The sequence below is a fragment of the Dufourea novaeangliae genome, unplaced genomic scaffold, assembly GCF_001272555.1.
Source record: "Dufourea novaeangliae isolate 0120121106 unplaced genomic scaffold, ASM127255v1 scaffold267, whole genome shotgun sequence".
NCBI classification, from domain to species: Eukaryota; Metazoa; Arthropoda; class Insecta; order Hymenoptera; family Halictidae; genus Dufourea; species Dufourea novaeangliae.
In genome coordinates, this window is record NW_015374140.1 from 258251 (window position 1) to 283462 (window position 25212).

General features: G+C 46.5%; 1 protein-coding gene across 1 annotated transcript; it reads right to left on the bottom strand.

Annotated features, from left to right (window-relative positions):
- Window positions 1-218: 218 nt before the first annotated feature.
- On the bottom strand, window positions 219-23667 carry LOC107191461 (homeobox protein Nkx-6.1-like). Its single transcript, XM_015580519.1, has 4 exons — window positions 22875-23667; window positions 17198-17308; window positions 12852-13060; window positions 219-416 (listed from the first exon to the last, which is right to left on the bottom strand). The coding sequence occupies exons 1-4, from the start codon at window positions 23665-23667 to the stop codon at window positions 219-221; spliced, it is 1311 nt and encodes a 436-aa protein (XP_015436005.1).
- Window positions 23668-25212: the final 1545 nt, after the last annotated feature.

Sequence of the window (25212 nt, forward strand, 5' to 3'; positions counted from 1 at the left end):
TATGAGTACGGTGAATCCTTCTGTTGTGCTCGAAAAAATCGATTTTTACGGTCAAAGAAGGATTTGGAAATACAGAAAAATCGCGTGTACGCACAAGAAAAAGGAAATTTGTTCACCCTTCCACGATTCTCCGCGCCCTGTTCCATTTTTTTAATAGATGTCTACCTAAAGAATGTCCCTTTTCGTTCTTATACTAATGCAGTTTTTTACACGTATTTTTAATGCCTGTACTGTTGCTCGAGCTCCCTTCTGAGCCTCTTCGCGGCAGTCTCACTGTTCCCATCACCCTCCGTGTCGCTGCACCCGTCCTCACCTTCCCCGACGACGCCCTCCACCTCCTCTTGTCTCCTCTTCGCCGTCGCCATCTCGGCCGCGTGCTTTTTCCGCCATTTTGTTCTCCTGTTTTGGAACCACACCTGGAAAAAGGAAATCATCGTTGAGTGATTTACACGGAAATGTTCCCAGCCGAAAGTCAATTTCAACTGTATCCCCCCGATCCCTTGCCCGTCAACGTTGTTCATCCCTTGAACTTGCGCAACCCTACGAGAGATCTGTATGAGATATTCTTCGTTTAATTAAAACCCCCAAGGGAGCTGGAAATGGCTCTGTTTTTATTCTAGCGTCTACACGACACTCTACCGAATGAATTTTGTGAGACAACGTCGATCCGAATATATGTGTCTATCTACATATTCCAGTAATTATCAAATCCTATCGCTGTTTCAACGAGTCCCACCCTTCCCGTTTTTTTTTTATCGGTTCCAGTCACGAAGTGGCCGCGGGATTAACAAAAGTAGAAGCCAAGGGTGGACGGCGCGGCCGTTTTAAAAGAGGAATCGACGTTTCATGTTGAGGCAGCCGCGCACAGAGTCAATCTCTCCAGATTGTCTGGCTTCCTTTCTCTCCGTTATCTTAATTCCTCGAGTGTTTTAATTTTCATCCGAACAGCTATTAACTTTTACGGTGGGCCGGCCGTTTACTTTTTAATTCGTTTACCGCCTCACGCCGGGACGCTTATATCTTTAATTTAAGCTCTTGACTTGGCGGCCATTGAACAAGCCTGCGGATTGGCGAGAAAATAGGGGTGGCAGAGGGGGTGGAGTTTAGTGGGGTCACGCGGCGCTGGCATGGATAGAGGGTGGTTTGTGGGTGCAATCGCTACGCTCGAGTCCCGCGCTCCCCTGACGCCCGTTACGTTAATTAAATACATTGTTGTGGGGACACAGACTCCTGCCGCGTATTTCGAGCTTTATAGATGTACCACCTTAAGTCGCCTTCCTTTCTCATCGAGGTGTATTCGTTAACCGCCTTCTCTCTTCTTCTGTCTCTCGGTCTTTCTCTTCTCCCTTTGCTCCTCCGTGCCACCATTTTGATTCGGTCGAATAATAAGTTCGGTCCAATTTCAAGATTCTACGCGCGACCCTTTATTTTATAAGACACCGGACAGTCGGCTTCTTCCGTGGAAAATGTAAATTGCGATACGGATATAACCTCTTCGAGGCATCCTGCTTGCTTTTTGTATTTTCGAGCGAAACAAACTCACCGAGTACACTTTGGCTTTTCTTTTTCTTGAAAATAATGATATTACCGTTAAAGAACCAGAAGTGTAATATACCGTTGTCTTTGACTGATCTTTGAAATGGTTAGATTTTGTTTCAGGGACGTTAAACGATCGTGATTTAAGGGATTCCATTCCGATGACGGATAAAACCCGACAGAAATCATTCGTTGAAATCTCAGATACGGAGGAGGGACACTGGTTACCGGGTTGTTATCAGAGCCACGAGAAACGAAATGTTTCAAGCTGTCCCGACTTAATAATTCGTCTGCGTGATTTCACCGCACGATATGTTGATCGTGGGTCATCGATCGAGCGTTTTATCGTTCTCCTAATAAAACGGAAGGGACTAAAATGAAAAAGCAAGCAGGAACTAGAACGGCCAAGGGATAAATTTTTATTAGCGGTCCGCGAAGACAGTGACACTCTCGACTCCCCACGATCTCCGATTGAAACTCGTGCCTCGTTCCGTGATCAGAAATTCGAGTTTCATTTACGAGCGGCATTGCTCGATCGCGACTTGATTTTGCAAGGGACGTGGTTTACGGCCGTGCAACAGTTCCGACATCTTTGTCATCGTATTTCCATAGCGGCTGTCCTCCATTAAATGTTCTTTGTTTTCGTTACGACCGGACCTCTGCGCTGTACGGATAGGTAACCGAAGGCGATTAAACGCGCAGGTTTCGGTTCACCGAGCACAACGAGAAAATGTATACGATTGCACCGTGCTTGTTGGTTCGTTACGCAGCAATGTTAATAAAACGGATAGACGATTAATAACAAATTATTCGCGGCAATAATTTATAATCTAACTGAAACGAAATGATTCCACCTCGATCGTAAGAATTGATTTTCGGATAACATTATGGCGGCGCGCTGTTTAACCAGGAATTACCTCTAATTTAATAGACCGTAATGGGGCCAAAACGTGACGCAAGAGTACCCGATAATAACCCATTAAAATCTCTGCACTTTACATGCCCTCAAATAGAACGGTTAACATTAGAACAGCCGATTAAACGGTTGGGTATTAATCGACGGTTTGACCAAAGAAATCCATTCTGTTTCGTTCAATGGTCGCAGAGAACCATTGAATATCACCGCGTAATCAATGTCCAACAATCATTCCCGTTGACGTTTATAATTGAAAAACCACAAAGACAGTTGGTCTACAAAAAAAAAAGAACAAAGGGCTTACTAAGGTCATTGCTCATCGATAGCGCCCCAATGAAATGGTCACAGCTGAGGTGTGTGTGTGTGCGTGCGCGCGGCAAATCCCACTTGGAGGAGAAAAAAAACACGAACGTTTCGTTTAGCGAGGGGTAATACGCGAGGCATTTGGATCGGCATTTTCGGGATTTTTCTCGCGGAGAAATATAGTGGTGAAATGTAAATGCAGAGGAAGATCTTCCGGCGAGTCATTCATCTTGTTTTTGAACGCATTAGTCACGCAGCCGTTGTAAACGCCTGCCCCTCCTCCGGGCTCGTCCCCGGTCTTACCACGCAACTGTTCGATTTATTAAATCAGGATTATCTAAGCCCATTACTTTGTCCTGTAAAGCTAGATACAAAACCGCATTTATAACTGCGCAAAGCCCTTACCGCGGCACGGTGTGTCGATCTCTCTCCCTGACGGGCGCGTCTCTCTTTCCGCCACCCTCTATTTCACTCTGTCTTCCTCTCTCTTTCGTTCACCCCCTCCCCCCCTACCAACACTCCCTAGGTCGTAACAGATAATACCGACAGTATCTGATCTCGTTGATATTGGCGGATAATTTACTATGCGGAAGATTACAGGCGTGACTCACATCTTGATACGCGATTCGAATCGAGAAAATTTGCATCGACACGCGTTACTTTGTGATCGCGTGGCTTCAATAAGCCCGGACATTTAGAATCGTACACGCGATGCCATCGATAAGTTGGAGAGGGTTGTAATTGTTCTAAACAAGGGTGTGTAGGGGGGGACTCGACGTAGATGACTACGGTAGTATTTACGGAATAATAAGCAGAACGACAACTTAACGATCAACCCGACCGATTTAATAGTAAAAGTTTCCGGAATGAAAACCGTCAGAGTAATAAATGAAATAAAACTTTAATTTCAGCGTTTCCCGTTCGGTTGTTATCTCCGAACGTCTCTAATAGAACGCTTCCTCTCATTTCCTGATTTCCCTTTCAATTCAGATTTTCCACCCTGTCAAATTTCCCTGGCAGCTTTCATCGGGTATTCTCGTCCGAGATCAACTTTTACTTTTCCCTTTCTTATCCCATTGCCTTCCTCTTCCATTATTCCGCTCTGCTGCGTGTCCACTTTTCTCTCTGTCAATAAAACCTACCGCCATTCCGGCGGGAGAAAAACGGGCAGAAAGATGTAATCGAACTCGATGATTAAAATAAAAGCTGATTCCGTGTGGAGTATTAACAACGCGTCGAATGTTCACGTTCCTGTTCGCTGCTAATTAATCTCGAAACGTTATTCAACGAATACGATCAGAAACCGTTTAAACGCGTTCGAGGCGGTCGAAGTGTAATTCGATTCCGGGTATTCTATAAATTTACCGAGCAATCGAATCCACCGTAATAAACCAACTGCATCGAGTTTTTATCGGGTTTCGGCATATCATTCGAAACTACCGGATAAATTTATCGAGAGGTGGATCAATGAGGCCTTAATGAGATATATTACCAAATGAGAGTGTTTATATCGAATGCGGTCGGCCTGCGGTCACGGCTGGCTAAGCACCAATCATGCCCGATGCAGATGCAAAACGTACCCGAAATTATCGTCATTTACTTCACCGAAATAAATAATCATATGTTTATCAATAATATCGTTCTACCAATCAATGTTCTATCACCATCACAGTCTGTTTTTATGTTAGGTACATTTCCTCGAATCGCATGTACGTTCGAAGGAAATCTTATTCCACTGTTTTGTTTTATGCGTCCTCTCAATACTGCGTTTACCGCATCATAATCAGTTTGAAATCCTCCGGATGCACGGACAGACGGAGTAATCGGTTCAAAAGGCATAACGCTAGTTGGCACGCGAAAGCTTTCGCTCGCCCAAGATTAATGCTATTCAAAGGTTCCGGGAGTGTCTCTCGTAATGGATTCAGAATCGTGTCAGACGATATTCCGCCCGGGGAACACGCGATACCGGAAAAATGAAATTCAGCCGGGTGGCGGCGGTGTGGATCGGTGAGCGCGATGGTTAATGATGCGTGGAAAGTCGTGTATGACATTCACTGGGACGCCTCGCGCGTCATTGAGCCCGCTTATCATTCAAATGGAACCGTTTTATTGACACGTCGATAAATTTTTAAGCATGGTAGCGCGTATTCGGGTACGCGGAAAACGCCGTCAACGAAATTTAAAACGCGGCACACCTACGTCGCGAAACATCCTAGTCGCGTCCTACCACGGTTCTGTACGATCTACTGTTCACAGTCCTCGAGTAGTATCGTCCGTTTTGGTTCCGGTTTGAAGCGTCCTGTATACGTTCAGTAATTGTCCCCAATGGAATACAATAGAAACGACAGAAAGGAGTATCGTAGGACAACGCTTGCACAGACACGTCCGCAAACAAGCAGTTTCACACCGAGAGTTCGTGTTGAACGCTGTCAACAACGAAATCTATGCTGATCGTCAATTTCGCGTACGCAAATAGCAGGTTTGCTCAAACACGAAACATTGTAACGCGCAGCGTAGGTACATCCACGTTTCTGTCTGGGCAACGAATACAGGCGTTGGTCGAAGCTTCGATCTGGTCACCGATTGTAACTGCGATATTTATCGTGTTTCGTGCATCGATCGATAAACAAGGTCGGCAGGACCCGATCACAATTTTATAAATCAATCGGAGCCAAAAGTAATTTCTCGTAATATTACAAAGTGCTTGGAGCAGAATGTTTCTTCAAATAATAAGTAATGCGATCCGCGAGAATGGCAGAGGGTAGTTGGCTGTTGGCGATAATGCGCTCCTCTGTATTCCGTTCTCGTACCGCTTCCCCATATCGATATGTTTCCTCACCCTTCCCATATACCCTCCCGACCAACCATTTGGCTTCACTCGAAGATCAAATGGCTTCACCGATTCGCGTTATCCCCAATATTCTATTTTTATTTCGGAATCAAATTTCGCAAGGGAGGGCAAATTTTACGGCCCCTCCCTTAAAACGCGGGGAAAAAAACCCTCCGGAATTCACTTTTCGATCGGCTTGTGTCTTGATTTTCCCTATTCGAAATGAATATCGATAATGGCGGCGTGGCGTGGCGGCCATTCCGGAGAAATTGTTCCGTGTTTTCCAAATTTCGGTAAAAACGATGCTGCGGGTCGCGCTACCGGTGTCGCCAACGACTGCATATTGCGAGTGTTACAATATTGAATCCGCATTAATGCGACGAAAGCTTGGATTGATAATGGGACCGGTTAATATTGCAAAGGAAAGTGAATCGAGGCGAGTCCGTCCGCTCGAGCAACGCCTTGAAGCCCTCCACTCATGGCGCGAAAAAGGCCGGAAAGTCAATTAAATAATCCCCGCTCAGTCGAAGGCAAATCTTATTGATCGCATCTGCGATACGTGTCCTCTTTTGTTTCCTAAGCGCGGCGCTGATCTCTGCAGCCCGAATGAATTATGGGAAGGGGAATATTAATACGTGTGTACAGTGATACAGATACATTCATCAAATTTGATCAAGGAAACACTCGAGGGTGTTACGGGATTAGTTCGGTCCCCTTCATAGAAGCCCGATTTGATCAGAGGAGGATTTTCAGCCTCGATCCACCCCCTTCCCTTCTTCCCCCGCTGTGAACACTTTTTTCCCCGGGTCTCCTTTTTGCCGGGAAAATTGGACAAGCGTTTATGGCCACGGGAAAGATCGTATCGCGAAATAATCAGAATCCTGGATCCCAAACTCGATATTCGTCACACAACGTTCGAGCGTCGATGAAATGAGCTGGGATTGAAATTTATTCTCTTTCCGGAGGGGATTGATTCGCAGGTTAGTCTGGTGGGTGTATGTCGAGAACTCGACGGTTTGGAAACATCGAGCGTATATTTCGAGAAACACAAGGAAAACAGGATTGCTACAAGCTTCATCAGGCTTCCTCTATAAAAATATCTTCGAGTGCCTTACATCGAACCGAACGAAAGATTTCTCCGGTCTCGTGAAAATCAAGAGGGGCCATAAACTCGAGATCAAGACCCGTCCGGCTGTAAAGAAGTCTCAATATCCGAAACGAGGTTGTTCTAAACACGTTCGTGCCGGGGCTCTTTCTCGCTTCGCCAGCCGTTTCGGCGTCGCGGCGTTCTGGAAATGCCATGGTTGATCGGGAAGGGGGGTTGGGGGGGGGGGGGGGGGGTGCAATTACGCTCGACGTAAAACGTAATAGGAAGAGAACGGGGTCCACGATCGGTCGGTACATAATATCCTAAGCGACGGAAATCGTTCCTATCGGGCCGACGGACATCGAGGAACTCGGTGGTATCGGAGGGAGAAAAGAACGCCTACCGGGCCAGGGTTCTTTAGGCGCGAAATAAAGTCTCCGGTTGTTATCGAGAGAACTCGTGGAATCGAGCATTATGGAGTCAAGTACATGTGGGCCAATTTCGAGGGTACGAGCTGTGGGAGGTGAATGAAGGGAACACCGCCTGCTGCCGTGATTTATCACGCCACGCTATGCCACGCCGTCCGCCGCCGCCGCCGCCGATGCTGCCGCCGCCGCCGCCGTACGTACATACACCACCATGATGATACATGGTGGAGGAAAAGCGGGTAGGAGGCTTTCGCTCGTACTAATTGACGTCATCGATATTGGTATCCGTCGACGAGCAGATTACTCCGCCGTAAACAACTCCACCCCTCCTCTGCCGCCCCCTCGGCACCGTTCTACCCGGAAGGGGGAAGCCACCACCGCCACTTTACTACCACCACCACTGCGTAAACACCATCTAAGCCCGTTCCTTCCGTGCGTTTCTACCCTCCGCTATTTATCCCTATCCCCCCACCATCGCCACCGCCACCGGTTACATCTACCAAACACCCCTTCCCCGAAACCAACCCCCGTCGCTCACTCTCCCCCCCCCATGTCTCTCCATTTCCGAGCACTTCAACTTGTTACCCCATCTCTCCACTCTTCCAACCACCCTCTCTCATACCCTCTCTCTCTCTCTCTCTCTCTCTCTCTCTCTCTCTCTCTCTCTCTCTCTCTCTCGCTCTGTCATCTAGCCCTCACTTTACCGATACACACGCTGATACGCCTACGAGCTGGGGTGTCACGGTCTTTAACTCGCAAATGTTGCGCCGCGTTCACTTTGCCGTATTAGATTCTAATAGGGGGGACACGCGAGATAAACCGTCAAACTTGTTCGTCATTGTTCTCGGAATCCTTTTAAACTACGTGTCTCCTGTGGAACGCGATTCCAGTGGACAGGAAACCGCGTGAAAAGATCACACACGTAACACGACTGTTCCATCGTTGTTCAAGAAGACGTAGGTATGTACCTGCACCTTTAATATTATTAATCGGCACGATTGCTCAATTCTATTCAAGTATAGTTCTGTTCGTGTCCGGCACAGTTTCAGCCCGAGAACTATCTACCTGTACCCGTATACTAATGCGTTTCCGTAAGATTTTTGGTGGTGTTAAGTTTAGTGGTGAAACCGGGTCGGCGTTAAACACCCTGATACACGGACCGATACGCCTACGAGATAGGGTGTCACGGTCTTTAGCTCGGGAATACTCCGCGTTCACTTTGCCGTATTAGATTCTAATAGAGGGGTCACGAGTGATCCCGGGGATCGTCCGTTCGGCAAAGTCTGATGCGAGTAGTCGATGCTCTTTTCCTGCTCCCTCGCACCCCTCTTTTACTACGTTTCGGTGCACTTCGCGCACTGTTCACTCGACCGACCGACTAACTAAATCATGCCACGGATATCGTTGGCAATTTGAACGTCGATCCGCGTAATAGTCTTAATAGCTGGTCGATCCCGAGCCAGCCCGAGTTACCGCGTTCCACGATGATTGCTATGGCATCGTTCGTCCCGGTGATATTTCATCGAACAAACGGGAAATTATTCTCGGATGTTGATCAAGAGTGAAATGCTTTCGGACGTTGGAAAAGTCTCTTTGTAGATTAGGAAAGTCATTGGGATAACCTTCTATTTGGAGAATCGTGTAATTCCGGGCAAAGAAACGTTCACTCGATTGTTAATTCCTTTTTATACTTACATACAGTGCGACAAGAATCTTAGTTAAATAGAATTTCCGAAGTTTCTCACGGTGTCGAATCGATGAAATTACGAACGTATGTATCGATAGATGCGCGTGTAAGCAACGCGCGACATTATTTCGATTAATCTTTCGTTTTAACGATGCATTAATATTGCCATGTTACACTGCTGATGGTCGCGGATACTTGAACGTGTGTTTGGTGTTTAACAAAAAAAACGCGTATCGGCCGGATACGCATTTCGAAAACGAAAAAGTGATAAATCTGGAAATGTGGAATGACAGAACACATATATCTTCGTTGGGCGGAACTAGCGAATCCCTATATGCCGCACTAATCCTTTTCCGATACTGAAAAAATGATAAATCTCGGATGTAAAACCACGAACGTAGGGTATCGATTTTGTGTACAGGATGATCCATATAAGTGCGCCGGTAAGGTGTTTAACGTTTCTAATCATTTTTACGAGTTTGACGAACGAAACGGTCCTGCGGGATTGCTCAAAATCTGTGCGGTTTGGTAATTAACCTGTCGAAAAGATGGACAACTCCAAAAGATGGGAACTTTGAAGTCACAGAACAAACAAAGTGTAAAAGTTACAACGCGACCTGTTCGTGAAATAAACTTCATAAATTTATGCTGATCCGCGTCAAGCGTAATAATATATTGATAAATAGGATAGAAGTATGTATGTGTGTCGTTCAATGCTATCGTGTCGCGTGAAATAATTTCACCGGGCAATATGTATTTCGAAAACTTTCGACAGGCCGAATCGAACGAATAATTCCCTATAACATAATGTACACGTTGACGTTCGCAATTTATGAAATTTCAATATTTAGTCGTGACCCATTCAGGACTGATAAATCTAGTGCCCGTTTAACGAAGTCATTTTTAGGCCTCCTAGGTGATTTCAACGCCCGATGACTGGCACACGCGTGTCACGCACGGACAGTGGCGCCGCGTGTTCCTGCAAGAAATATGGCACAAGACGTTCCCCGACGTTACACAGGGACGATAAATTACCGTTGTCTGCCGGCAAAGACATCGGGAAAAGCACGAAGCAAGGATGTAATACACCGCACATGATCGTAACGGGGCAGCAAATGAGCAAAGTTCGCGACAAAGGACTTTTTCGGCAGTGTATCAAACCGAGGAAGTCACGATATCTGGATTTTTTCCGTGATACGCCCCGAGGAAAGTTCAATCGTTTTCCTTGGAAACAATTCTACCGTGACACTTTTAGATATTTTCAGCATTTCTATAGTAATTTTTAATAGTTTTCACGAGTGTGACGGCCCGAGAGGCGAATAATAAATAATTCATACGATGATGGTAATTTTCAGGAACGGCTCCCAACCTTTTGCTTTTTCTGGCTTGCCGGTTATATCGATTCTTATACTGTCCTGTTTTCCTCGTTTCTCTCGTTTTTCTGCTTTTAATTCTCCGTCTTCTCTGGATTATTCGACCCTCCCTTCCTTCGTTTCCTTATAATCTTTTTTTCGGTGATCGACCGAAATAACTGGAATATTGAAGCCTGAACTATCGCTACGGCAGTAGAATCACCGTGGACACGGATTATAATAATTCGATGAGACGATCGTTTCGGTTATAATATCTAAGTCTCGTGATTAGATTACATTCAATTACGAACTTTTAAGTACCGACACGGCGGCTAATTCGGAAAATCGCGGCAGCGCACCTACTCAGGAGCTAAACAACAAACAAGCTACACGGAATCGATGGCTCTGAATCAGCGACTGGTTGTACGAGCGTGCGGGTATATATTGTCGTAATATTTCGGGAAACGCGGTGCCGGTTCGGATCCGGGGGCAATCTCACCCTCGAAGATGGCATATACGCAGAGGTGAATCGCCTCTTGCCGAGGAAATCCGAGGTAATTGAATGCTAACCCTCCCCGCGGCTTCACCTAGGCTATCTCTTTCTCTCGCTGGCTCGTCCACCCCGTTCCGATCCTCGTTCAGCCCTCGAAGCGTGAGGGGGCGCCTCGCGTTCATCCCCTTGCCATCACTCACCGACACAGACTTGTAGCTTTCAATAAAAATGTAAATATGGCGGCGTAGAACGAGCCAATGACAGCGCTACATCGACGCCGCTCGAGTCCGCGTTCAGAGAGGGAGAGAAAGGGAGGAAAAGCGAGCGCGAGGGACAGAAGGAGAGCGAGAGAGAGAGAGAGAGAGACCGAAAACGAGAAAGAAGGACAGACAGACAGCAGAGAAACGGAGAGCGAGAGCGAGAGGGAACGGTCGGTATGGCAGGGGTTGAGGCTTCGAAATGGGAAGCTGGCTGCGAGGGTCGAAGATGGCGAACAGGGAGGAGGACACACCGGAGGAGGCTTCGTAGCCGCGGCTCGAGAGCACAAGTACTACAGATGTAGCTCCGAGAGGCGGGAGTAAAAGTGGAGGCTCGCTGGAGGTGGTAGCAACCTCCAGCGGGGGTGGGTATAGGAGAGATAGGTAATAGGGGTTCTCTCAAGAGGTAGGGTGGAGGGAAAGGATGAGACGCGGGGGGGGGGGGGCTGGCGGGGGGGGGACGAGAGGAAAAGATGGAGAGAAACAGGCGGATAGACAGGGACATGAAAAAAGAGGGACGACGGTGGAAGAGAGAATGGAGAGAAAGAGGACGACGAGGCCGGAGTTCCACTGTGACGCTCAGCGTCGTCACCTACGGGGCTAGGCCCTCTTCGTTCCTACCATTTTGTTTGAGGTGACAGAGGGAGAGCCGGACGAAATGACGCAGGTGCCGCAAAGCTTGACACGTCTCCGGCTGTTTTGTCACCTTCTTTTATCCGGCCAACTTTTTACAAGCTGCCTCGTTAGAAGCTTGCTCCCCGGCGTTGATGGAGTAAGCCGCCCCTGAACAAATGCGTTTTAAAATTACGCTCGTTTACGCGTACCCCCGACCGCTACGCCGGCTCACACCTCCTCCCCCCCCCCCCCCCCCCCCCCCCCCCCCCCCCCCCCACCCCCGCTTCTAACGAAAGCCACTTCGATGACACGGTTTTTTTGTTTCTTGGTTGTCCTGGATTTCGTACTCCCGCCCTTGTTTCCCGATTCCGTTTATACAGACCGAGCGAAATGTGCTCTCAGTGGATAGGGGACTGGTTCTACTGGAGTGTCTGACAACTGTTTCTTGAAGAAAGAACCGTTTGAACAACCTATCAGTTTCATATTATGCAGTAATGCATTCAGTCATAATATGATGTTAATTATTAATTAGAATGTACATAGTATGATAGTTTAGAGGTAGATACAAGTTAGAAGTAGAACTAACGCTTAATGGTCAGACGCGTTACCAGAGTAACGTATTCGGTTAGTTGCACACGTTCACCAGGAATATATACAATTGATTTTCTCGTAAATTAAGCTTTTCAACATTTCACTATTTGTGCCTGTATGCAGAATGTGTTTGAAAAAGATGCTCGAAGTATCTCAAGTCAAGGAGAAGACACTACCAACTTGACCGCACATTTTCTAGTTACTACGGACTGTTGAATTGTTTGTGAGACCACAGGAATCGGGATACTGCAATATATTCTACGGTAATAAAATGTGCACTGCAAGGCCAGGCTATTAAACCGGTAAAGGGAAACATGAAACAATTGCGAAGATTAAAAAGTAGCCAGTCAAGTTGATTTCTCGTTTTTATCACAGTTTCGTCGTTCGATAATTCACAGATTAATATCGGAACAGCGCGAACGCTTGACTGTTATGAATTTTTATTAACCCATCTACATCTGTTACTCATAATTAGTCGGCCCACTTAAATCACCGTGACGTTTTTATCGCGGATTAGCATAAACTTTAATAAACGTAATATAGTCGTCCGATTTCGCAAAAAGTAACGACCTTGTCGCCTATAAATATTCGTGGAAACGATCGCGATTCGGTTTCGAAACGTGCGACGAAAGAGGCAAGTTTATTTCGACTAAATGTTCGTACGGAGTAGTCGAATCAAAGACGCGGACACGTCTGAGACGACTGATCGGTCGCTGGTCGCCAGAAAATCTCTTGGCAGAAAGAACAAGAGCTTACCTTAACTTGCGACTCCGACATTCCGAGGGCGTACGCCAATTTAGCTCGCTCCGGTCCCGCAAGGTATTTCGTTTGCTCGAACGTTTTCTCGAGGGCGAAGATTTGCTGGCCACTGAACGTCGGCCTCGTGTGTTTCTTCTTGCCACCCTCGTGTTCCCCGGTCCCGGTCGAGCCTGTCATCGTTTGCTGACAACCCAGCTGTTGCGACACTGTAACATCGACATTTACCAGAGATATTCTCTCTCTCTCTCTCTCTCTCTCTCTCTCTCTCTCTCTCTCTTCCCTTTAAAAATATTATCCCGGTCGTTATTTCTCTTAATTCGTAACTAGAACCGATAACGAACCGCTGAGAATAGAAAAATACAGTATTTGGACACCTACTTTCGGTGTCCAAACTATCAGGCTTTTTGTCCGTGTATCTTTTACAAAAGAGAGTATAGGAAAATATTAAAAGAATTATATTATATTTATCATATCGTCATAATATTCTGGTACCTATTCTTTGCTAGGACAATGCGTGTATGTATATGTATATGTCATTCGACAGCGTTATCATCGTCACCGTGAAACTTATTCAATAATTGGAGGCACAGTTTGCGGAGATAGCCCTTTCACCGAGCAATTAATCTTCATCAATTTTACGTCATTCTTCTTGCTCTCGAAACTCGGGGCCGGGGGCCCCAACGATTTACATACCCTATCGATAATTACGTCATAAATTTACATCTCGTTACACGCCAAAAATGTTGTGTAAGGCACATCTATTAAAAACCATGCAATTGTCCGGCGATAATGCATCGATCTCGCTTTTGTGGCAACGGAATTGTGTCGAATATACAACTTCATTGTCCCATTCGCTTCATTAACATCGAACGTATGTGTATGGGTCATCGGTAAGTCATTTTGTTCTTTGAAACTTGTGTACGCGAAACGATCGGTACACCAAACCTCGATACACAAATTGCATAGGTATCTGTGTTACTTTTCTCTTAATTTTTCAGTTCATCCAGGTCTTTTTATTCGACACTTGTCGTTCCAAACGAGAGACTGCACACCCTCGATCGAAAGCACGTCGGTGGGCTCGAGGGTGAAAGTAGGGGAGATCGTAGTTTAATTTGACGGAATCACGCGTCCAAGGGTTAAACACTTGCGCGATAGACCGCAATCATGTCGTCTCCATGTCGACCGGCACGTGCCGACCACGTGAGCTCAGTGTTCGGCAAATAGGCAGAGTTTGTTATCGCTATCCTTCGTCGTTGATCCCGTGTTCGACGCGTTAGGGGAGGGAACATCGGTCCCCGTAGCCAGATACCATCCTCGAATAGAATGGCACGCGGTAGGGGGTGAAATTGGGGTGGCATTATCGCGGCGCGAAGATGTTCACGAGCGACGTACTTCAAGGAACACGATTAGCATCGAGCTATTCCGTTCTGCTCGTAAAGCCAGCCAGCAGGCCGGAAAATTAGTAGAAGATTATCGTTCGATCTGTTTCTGACTAACTACGGAGTCAATGAAATTCTTACGAAAGATAACTACAGATCCAAAATATCAACGGACAAAAAATATTGCATTAAACTATAGACGTCGATTCTATCGAAGAGGGGACGGGAAAGAAAATTTGCGCGAGTAATTAAGAAGGGCGCACGGAGAGAAGGTCCGTGGACGAGCAGCACGCGGTCAGACGCGTTTACGCGGCACATGGCGGGGCACAGAGATCCGAGGGGAACGAAAGGGAAAAGGGAGAGGAGGCGTGGGGTCGTCACAACAGTATGGGTTGTGGGACTTTAATTTAATAAAGCAATTTGTAACGGAATACGGAACGAGGCAATAATGGCCAGTCGGCGGGGAGGGTTCTAATGAGCTGCTTACCGCACTCCACCCTCTGCTTCGATGGAGGTACACGTTTCACGCGATATCCCCTATTCATCTACTTAGAAACTGCGTAAACTCGCGGCAACTTTCCTCCCGTAATTCGATAAGTCCGCTTTTTGCTGAAATTTATGCACGTCAGTTCGGGGATCTCGGTCTGTCACCTCCGGCCGAGATTGATTTTCCCTACTTCTACGGGCTGCCCAAAAAATCGTGATAGAAACTTCATTTGGAAGTCTCGTAATTTCACGGCGTTCGAGATTACAAAACACCGTTCTCTGTGTACTAATGATTTTTAGACGTCCTCCAGCTATTCCCGACATTTCCATTCATTGTGCTCTTCGAACGATGAACCTATTGTCACTTTACAACAGCATCACCATAGTCTTCGACATTGCCATCGATATCATTACCAGCCCTCTCAAGGATCAACCCCCAATCCAATCACCAATATCCCTATCTCCTCTAGCGATCTTCGGCCCAGCTCGCCCGTACCATCACGATACCGCTTCCATCGTTTACCTTCTCGCTCTACGCCCTCTGCTAACCTTGCTCGATACCTGTACCGTCATCTCCCTCAGCCTAATACCACTTAATAACACGGAAGTTGTATTTCACCCTGTAACAAGCGATCCTGCGCGACTCTCAGGACCCGAGACCGAGTGAATCCTCGTCTCGTCTCGTCGCGTCGCGTCGCGTCGGTCCGTTGAGTCCCTGTTTGCCATAAAATATCCAGCCGGTATAACAATCCGGAGAAGAGAAAGAAGACGGCAGAGAGAGAGAGAGAGAGCCTGAGTGTACGATGGTGCCTCGAGGTATTTAATGGAAAGGCGATCCTTGCCGTTTATCGGTCCGAACGTGGAACGGTCGCTGGTCCCGCGACGGTCGTTCGAGCCTCGCGAGGTCCATGCAAGCCGATCGACGTTACACCCCGGAATATAAAGCGTACATATATACTATATTGCTGGGCGTAAGTCGGGTCATATTAAAATATTGCCAGAGTTATTCACGTGAGTGTGGAAAGCAGAGGGAGGCTGCGGCAGCAGGCCTCGCCGGGATACGAGGGTTGATATTGAATATGATATTCCGGATCCGACGCCGCAGCGGACTACCGCCACCGCTACCCTCTTATTCGTCCCACAGTGACATTCGTACCCGACACGACGCACACGTTTACTCGTCCACGCCCTTCCACGCGTTCCAACGTACTTACATCCTAGTATCTCCCTATCTCGTCATCCTTAGCTTCTCCCCCTTTCTTTCTCTCTCTTCAACTACCCCTAACAGTTGTTCTGTCTCGCTCTTACACTTTTAGGGTCCGTCTCCTTCAACCTATATACGTCCCTCCGTTCCTTTCTCTATCTCTCTATCTCTTCTCCACGTCAGGGATGCCGGTGTGTGTGCTGGCACACATGTGCCACCACCGGGGGCTGATGTATGCTCCCGAAAGGGGATGCTCTCTCCTCCGCCGTCACGTGTTCTTTCACTTTGTTTGTGATTTTTTTGCGGCGGCCTTAATCGCTTTTACAAATCGCTGGGGTTAGAGTTATGGAACCGACGCCCGCCCCGATGGCTTGAACAACTTCCTTCCCCGTGGAAAAAGCGGTTATCGAAGTGACCCCCGCCCGTAGCCGCGGGACCTTCGCGGCTCGATCTCACCCACTCGATTTTAAGGGGCGATCCATCGTTGTGCCTTTCTTCTTTTTATTTTATTGGGACACGAAATGTCGGGCTTTCGCTGACTCGCCGCGTCGATCGGCCGTTTGTTCCATGAATTTTCGATCGCGTCGAGTATCGAAAAGTTTAAATAAACTGTAAGAATTTGTAAGACCAAGACCCGCATCCCTCTTAAATCATACAATTCTCGCCCCCTCCTCTTATTCTCGCGCGGGGCAAAAAATTGTTTTCTCAGATTCTTCTCGGATTTGTCGTCTCGGATTCGTCGTCTCGGATTCGTCCCGTGGTTGTTTTCGGTGATCTCTAGAATAGCGTTTAGTGGCTCGGTGGCACGTGTTTTTTCACTTCGATCTCCTCGTCGCGAAAGCAAACACGAGCAGCTGTCAAATCCGTCTAATATCGAGGGAGGAAACGGAATATGTATCCCTAGACTGAAAAACACATCTTGGATGTTTCGAGTCCAATCTTCTTGACTTCTCAACGCGCTGTCTTTTTTCTCGGAGTCCCTACTTCGACGACGACGATATTTCTCTTTTCCGTCCCGAAGAGATACTGTTGTCCTTAAATATTTATAAATTCGCGTTGTAACTTACACGGTGATTCTCGCTAAAGTTATCCGATAAGTCGAACGACTATTCACTGTACGTATTCTCCGTTGTTGTTAAATTATGATCGGTAAAAAAAATGATATTTATTAATTCCAAGTGCTGATATTGTCGGTTGTAAATTATGTACGTTCCCGGAACAGTGTCTGTGTAAGGGAAAGAGAGATAGATATACGGATTGAAAAGGAAACTCACGTGTGTGTAGTCTTGCCCGCCATGCCAGGGGATCACTGACTAATCCCTGAAGACCTGGCCAATAGACAGCGGGATGCCGTGGCTCCGTTCTTTGTTGAAATTGTCCGATACCTGCATTGAAAGCAAACATAATGTGAGCATATGCGTGTATATAGAGGTATCCACGCGTACATTCTCGTCTTCTGTCTATCCTTTGTATCTTCCGTAACCCTACCTTTCCACAATTATATTCGTTTATCGACGATTCCATATATTTTTATCGTCTGGCCCACGACTATTGTCACCGTCGGATAAAAAATATTTGCACATATATTACAACAAAGGGATTGATTTAACTGAAATACATCCCTTAATGATTTTTTAAAAATGATTTTCATCATTCGTAAGTGTACGAAAACATGTACCTATGTGATAAATGCTTAACATTACGGCTATATTAATAGTTGTCGAACGATGGAAGAAATTTATGAAAGTGGTATCGATAGCACCCTTTATAGTTCACTATACTGTTCACGAGATTGTGTGTCCCCGGCAGGATAACCGCAACGCGACGCGTGTGGCCACGAAACAGTCCAATCATGACTGAAGTTTCGAGTCTGGCAAAAACTGTCTGGCAACACTTTAATCGAAATTATGGGACGCTGCTTCAGATTCCCTCTGGCCGCGGATGTATCTCTCTACTACACCCGTTTCTGCTGCATACGATTCCCATGTCAGAGAAAATAACAAGAATAACCATCCGATCGGTCACGAAATAACAAAGTTCAATCAATTTAATAATCGAACTGTCAAACCAGTTTTTACGGTCTTCATGGTATACACGTTGCTTGTTACTTTTTACTAATTGTTCCCGACCCCATTTTTCCCCCTGGTGCCCAAAAGATCAGGTTTACACATCGGGTTTATAAAATTCTCCCAACACCGGCTATTGTTGCTAGTTGCCGGTGCAATCCGAATTGGAAACGCCACGGGTCCTTTTCTCATCGACTGTTCCACCGCACAATAAAACGTTATTCCCCCGGTTTTAGTGTTCCAGTGAGAGTGCGGGAAACGAATATGGAAACGCACGCGATACGATCGGCCGATCGTTACTCCTTTTGTCCGCTACGTTGAAGTCAAATAAAATTTATTGGATCATAAACGAGTGAACCTGCATGCTCATCAACAAAAATATTCAGGATCGTCCGCCACCACTTTCGGCAGCCAGGGAATCGGTGTCGTAACCGATCTCGCCACGAGGATCCTCCAACTTTAATTGAACCTCCTGCAGAGATTTTTATGGTGCACGCCCTCTGGAAACGAAAAGCCACTGGTCTCGAATGCTGACGATCGGAAACGAACGCTTTCGACGCCGACGGGGGCAGCTTTCGTATAGGGAAAAATATGTGCGTACTCGAAAGATAGGATGTACGTCCTTCGGATTTATTCGACACGAAAAACTTTTCGATCCTTTTCTATCCGATACTGTATTGTTCGACAAGTAACATTTGTCTAATTTCCGTAAGTGCATTCATGTCTACATACCTACATACACATCCTACTTGATATTTTACGGCACGTTTAATTAACACAGCTGACCGTTGAAGGAACATTTATTGTTCTCCTACGTATTGCACTTCAATAATACGAAATAATTAAACTACAAGAAGGTGTGCGAAACGAAAGGAGCTAACGAAACTAGTTATACAAATGATATCGCAAAGATTTTAATTCACCCTAGAATATTTGAACGCGGATCAACATTTATCGAACCGCGATGGCGGTATTCAGGACTTAGAGGCGAATGAATTCATCGGTCGAACAGATGCAGCTACCATAGTGGCCAAGAGGAGGCTGAATGAACCGCATGGATGCGTATCGAACCTGCGCATTCCGTATTGCGCGACATGCATTGCTCGCCCATTTCACCCCCGGGGACGAGCTACATGTTTATACAGCGGGCACCGTCGAGGGCATACTCAAAACAGCTTATATCGTGGCCGAAAGTTATTAGAACCCCGGGAAAATGCGTTCGTTGAGATAGGTTGGTCCAGCATTTTCCGGGGGTTGAACGAGTGTAACATGGGTATTTATAGAGGTCGAGTTGCCGGATCGTTGCGTATCGAAACGGTAGACCGCACTAATTACCGTAACCGATTACATATTAGACTGCGGACGTTAATGCGAATTTACGGTTTCATTGAGAAATTTAGATCCCCGAATCCCCCGAATTAATGTATCAGCTGGGTTAAAAACAAAATGAACTTTGCGTTTCATCGAAACGGTATCACACACCTGCATAAAGAGCTTTCTATCAATTCGTTTTGAATGTTTTACGTCCCAGGTTTATCTACTACTGGTTTAGAACCCCCTTAATAACTCAGGCGACTCTCGGTTGCGTAGGTCCGCAGAAAATTGATAGCAACTGCAATTAAACCAGCTTACGAATCCGAAGGATACTAATTTGATATCATTGCTACCTACCCCCCCCCCCCGACGTCCCCTTTCTGTTACAGAGTTTCATCAAATTCTGTGCAAGGAAACTCGGAACATGTTGATCAAAATTTCACGCTATTAATAAATCAGATTCGCGTGTAATCAATGGCACACTGTCGAGAAACACGTAAAACCGTGTATACGAATCTATACTTTAATGAAGAGGCCTTATAATTTCCTCGAGACCGTCTAGTCGAGTTGTTATAAAAGCTTGGCAAAGGATTTTCATGGAAGGTACAGATTCGTTAAAAGGTGGTATATGCTGGGGTTTAGTGAAATCCACGATTCCTGTGTCGACTGATTCCTGCCCAGACTGTTCGGTATGTAGTACCTACACATGCATATACGAGGATACCTTGAATACTCCGCGAGCTTGTACGGAATCTGAAGTACCCGATTTCGAGTCATTACGCTCACGTCTCCGGGCCAGGTCTAGGTTAGACGACGACGGTTACGGCATAACCACTTCATAAAGATTCCTGGTGAGGTCCTTCGACTCACGATTTCACTGTACAACCCCTGCAGGGCTTATCAGAATCAAACAATCAGAATAACCTTGATTCCTTGACAGAATTCTTGAAAACGAGCGAAGATCCAGGGTAACGTGTGTAAACAAAATATATGTATACCTACACACGCAAGGATCGTAAATGTTTATGGAAACTTTACTAGAGTAAATTGAATTATAATTGTTTTATTATATTTTTTGCAGGTAGCCAGGTTTGGTAGAAAGTGTTCCGGAAAATAATACACAACTGAGAAGTGTAGTCGGACAAGACTGCAGCCACTATAAAATTGTTTTCCTTCCGATAAAAGAAGAAATCTTCGGCGTGGCAACCGTAAAAGCTAACCGAGGGGTCCTGAAAGAATCTTTTGCGATTTATATCCGGCTGCTACGCTACTTTTGTCCGTGGCGGACGTTCAAATATCTTCTGGGATCGTTGTCATAATTCCTAATAATGGCTCCGGATATACTTTAAAAAGAGCGCGTTCCTCTCGCGAAGATTGTTTAGGATCGTCCGTTTCTTTTCCTCGTTTCTTGTTATTACACCAACGATCGAACGCTCTTACTTGGTACAAATGTTCATTCCTTTGATTCTGAAATTACTCTTGTAATCATCGAAATACTAGAAACAGCGAACATACACCTGTACAGTGTAAAACAGAACTGTAAAGTTATTTTCTTTTTTACTTTCCTTGTACCCAATTGTATATTCGCTTAGCATTTGCAATAAAATTTAGACTATCTACAACAGAATGGATGTACATATTTAACCTTTCGGTGGTTTCAAGACGTAACTCAATGATAACGAGTCAATTGGAAAACAAACTAACTAACGTTTCCAAGTATTGGAGTACCCTCGATTAATGAATTTCTCCTCTAAGAATGGTGTAAAAATGCGGTCCGACGGCAAGGGTATCTATCCGCGATGCGACGCTGAAAACAACGTGACTGATTATGACGAACAAAAGTTTCCGACGTCTGAATAGACACAGAAATTCGAGAACCCTTAGAATCTGACCTATATTATCCTCGGTCTAATTCATGAACTCATAAACCCTAGTCACGTGCCACCCTCGTTCATAAAATATATTTAGTATTTCTGAGCGGCGCTCAAAGGTTGCACTCTTAAATTTATAATCCCTTGTATGTCCCGCGATATCATTAATAATGGACACGCAACTTTGCGAATGAACCCTTTAATGCCGTCGAGCACCCCCAGCGTTCGTATTCACAAAATGGCGTGCGGCCTAGGAGAATAAAACGATTCGTGGCTGTTCGAACGGCTGCGCGCCAACCATATCCTTTTAGACTTTCTTCTATTCGTTATTATTAATGTTCGTTTAACATTTCTCGCGAAAATAATCGAACGATTCCACTTGCCACCAACTGGAATGAATGAAAAATAGATAATGTTACCTTTATTTCAACGCGATCTTCAAATGTTTCAAGTTAAACAATCACTTTATCGTTCTATAATTGTAATATACATTCTATCGATGAACTTCTGATTTGGAAGGTTTAATTATGCGGCAGTCATCAACGATACACATAATGCATTAAAGTAACTGTTTCTCATGCTCAGTGAGTCTAATACACCTGTAAATGTTGTGACATTAGTTTCGAATACTGTTGTTATCTATATGAAACTGTATTTTCGTCAGACAAATCTCATGTTGTCTGTCAATGAGCAAACTCACTGCTATCCTATCCTTCGTATCACCGAAAGACAATTGGAGCAGGGTCACCGTGTTTCAGAGTTCGCATGCCCATGCTTCTATGTATACGGATCAGATTCCCCCGAGCAAGTTGGTTACCGTCGTCAGGTGGTTAACCCAAAATACGCTAACTTTGGTTCATGCGACTGTACGCGTTTACCTAATACGCTTTGGCGAACCAGCGACGCCGGGATCGGTCTCTGATTTTCAATCTAACTTTGTGGTATCTAGCCAAAAGAAACTTTGTCATCTTGATCTGTTCAAACTCTTTCGATGCAAGAAGGTACCGTCGTCGGGGAATTTTCATTCAACTCGCGGTCGGTTCTTCCAGACGATCGAGGAATCAAATTCCGAACAATTAGAGGGGCTAAAAGAAAATTTGCTCGTATATTTCTAGCAATAGCTTCAACAAACGCGTAGTTCGTACCGTTTACGAGATTTTAGAGATTTATCGAGTCGATATTCGATTGTTCGAGCAACAAATGGACCAATCGATAAAGTTTCTTGATTGAATCGGTCTACGAGCGCGTCCATAAATCAAACGATAGGATAAACAAATATGGATTAATTTTCAAATACAACGAAAGATCAATCTATCTATTAGACCACACTCGAGCGGCCATTTTTGTTCTTCGATTGTTAGGCCGATCAATCATTCGGGATCAATTTTTATTTTATCGAATTCGACTCGAATAAATTGACGTTCGTGCACGTATCTCTCTATAAATCAGAATCAGACCGGAACAAATTGGTTTTTGCAATGGCATTTCGCCCAAATACCATATACATAGAATAAAAATCGGAATAACACCAAGTTCTGTGGCCTTTAAAGCAAAAAGATCACTCTGATAGCATAATCGGAATTCTGGGAACCAGGGGACGGCAATCCCACGTTCCCCCATCCATTCGATACATTCCAAGCCTGCGTATGCCATAGATGTATATGCATATGTATTTCGAAGAGAAGAAAGAATGTACGAACCAGAGGATGCGGTAAATCCCGCGTGCATCGCGTATCTAGGCGTCGTCATGTGCTGGGAATGCGGCGACGGTTGAAGGGCTGCGTGAGTCGCCGAGACCGGTGCCTGAGGATGCGTGGCCGCCGGTCTCGAGAGTATCGAGTCGATCCCGTGCGGATTGCTCCCGACGGAGGTGATCGACGTGGCCGGACTGTGCTTTCCGCTTCCGGTAGGCGAGGACTGTCCCTGCGTGATCGTGGACAAAGGTACGCTGATCCTGGGCAACTGAATCCCCGGTTGTTGTTGCTGCTGATGATGGGGCTGTTGTTGTTGTTGCTGTTGCTGTTGCTGTTGCTGTTGCTGTTGCTGTTGCTGTTGGTGGTGATGCTGTTGGTGCTGGTGGTGGTGGTGTTGCTGATGATGACTCCTCTCGGCCATCGAGTGAAGAGCCGCGAGTGGTTGACTGGCGAGCATGCTACCACCGGCGGCGCTCAAATTCAAAAACTGGAGAACGTGGGGAGCAGCGGCCGCGTGAAAATCGTGAAGCCACGGAGGCCTCGGCGGCGGTGGCGAGTGGCTCGTAGCCGGCGGTGGCGAACACGAGCCCAACGAGGAGCCAGCCGACGAGCTCCTGTCGCCCTCCAAATGGCTGTTCCGTCTGTGAGCGTCGCTCAGCGACGACATGTTCTGTGGCTGCGGGTCTGGACTTCTGGATCGCGTATGCAGGTCCGAGCAGTGTTCACCGGTGGTCTCGTTGCAGGCCTTCTTGTTGTTGTTATTATTATTGTTGTTGTTGTTGGTCAAGGAACACACCATCTCGCACCACGCATAGTTCGGCAATGAACGGAAATGAATGTTGGGAGAGAGATCTCTGGGACAGTTGGATAGAAACGGTGTAGGCACTTCGGTCACTGATACACACGAGACATCACTGACACGGTCCACGATCCTCCCGACGATGGGTCACTGCTGGGTACACGGGTCTCGATCACTATCCTCTCGATCCATGCTGCGCGTGACTTTTTGTTCTCGATTGGCACTTCCGCGAGATTCAGTTTCGACTCGCGGCGAAGTCTGTACTATGGATCGACGCGTGCAAGCAAGAACCACCGATAGGGGGTAGCAGCCGCCTGGTGTCACTACTCGCCAAGTGGTGTGCGACTGGGGTGCATCGGGGAGCAGCAGCTCGTCGGTTCGCTCGACGGGCGACTTACTCTCGGCATGGTCGCGGCGGGGGCTCGGATTTCGGGTTTGGGTTCGGGTTCCATGCGCGGATAGGTCGGCCGTCGGCGAGCGCCCGATGGAGGACGGAGTGGATTGGCGTGGAAACGGTGGGTCGGTTGAACGACGAAGGGCGGTTCTCGCCGCGGATTGGCCGGTCCCGGTCGTTCCTCCGAAAGAAGAGGTGTTTCGGGCGGGGCCTCTCAATCTCGCGTTAGCTTCTTGTTAAGCGTCTTTCATTGTGTGTTTAAATTCGTAATTTATGATCCCGACTGAATAAAACAAGAACTCGCTGGTTCGCTTACTGGCTGCTGGCTGGTTGGCTAGCTCGCTGGCTGGCTGAGCTGTTTGGCTGACTGGCTCGCTAGTTTGCTCGACAACTGGGCACCTCTGTACGACTATGGTGACACTACCGCCTCGATAACTTCCTTGCTTCCTTGCTTCCTTCCACCCTCTCCCGTACGTTTCCACTTTCTACGTGTCCCACCTCCCTCTCCCCCTTCGACCACCCTTCCATCGACGCGACCACCCCTAGAAGCTTTCCAGCCAGTCAAGTACGCGTAGACCGAGCAAATCGAGTTATTTGCTTCCGATCTGGTCCATTTGGCTTGTTCCTCGTGTCCTCTACGTATGGCGATGCACGTGTCAACGAGAATTCGGTTACTTCGCCTCGGCTAAACCATTGCCCGGCGGCGGATGACGTAACTAATGTCGGATGAACTTACCCATCCTCCCCGCGGATCTGGCGCTCGACCAATCTAATGATCGCCACCGGTCCCCAACCTTTCGCTTCTTTCCTGCCGGATGAATAATTTATGCCACTCTTCCACGGCCATTCTCTCTCGGTTACATCCTATTCTTCCTCTACTTCGGAGCTACCAAGGATGGCCTGGATTTTCCATGGAATTTCGTTGCTTTGCAGATTTTCATAAAAGACGTTGTCGGTGTATGTATGTATGTATGTATGTACAATATATGGCTAACACGGAAGGAAACTCATGCTGAAATTCCAGAGGGACGATCTTCTCTGGTTGGAACGCGTTCAAAGGCCAAGCTTTGATCATTGAATTTCAAACACTAATAATAACCTGAACGATCACGTTCCTCTATCTACATACAGGTAATAAAAGCAGGCTTATT

Bases quoted from the DNA above. Each gene is read 5' to 3' on its own strand.
- LOC107191461 (XM_015580519.1), bottom strand. From the start codon at position 23,667: ATGGTGTGTTCCTTGACCAACAACAACAACAATAATAATAACAACAAC. The intron at 13,061-17,197 runs GTGAGTTTCCTT...TCGATGTTACAG, and splicing joins GCGGGCAAGACTACACACAC to TGTCGCAACAGCTGGGTTGT. The intron at 417-12,851 runs GTAAGCTCTTGT...TCCTTTTTCCAG, and splicing joins TGTCGGAGTCGCAAGTTAAG to GTGTGGTTCCAAAACAGGAG.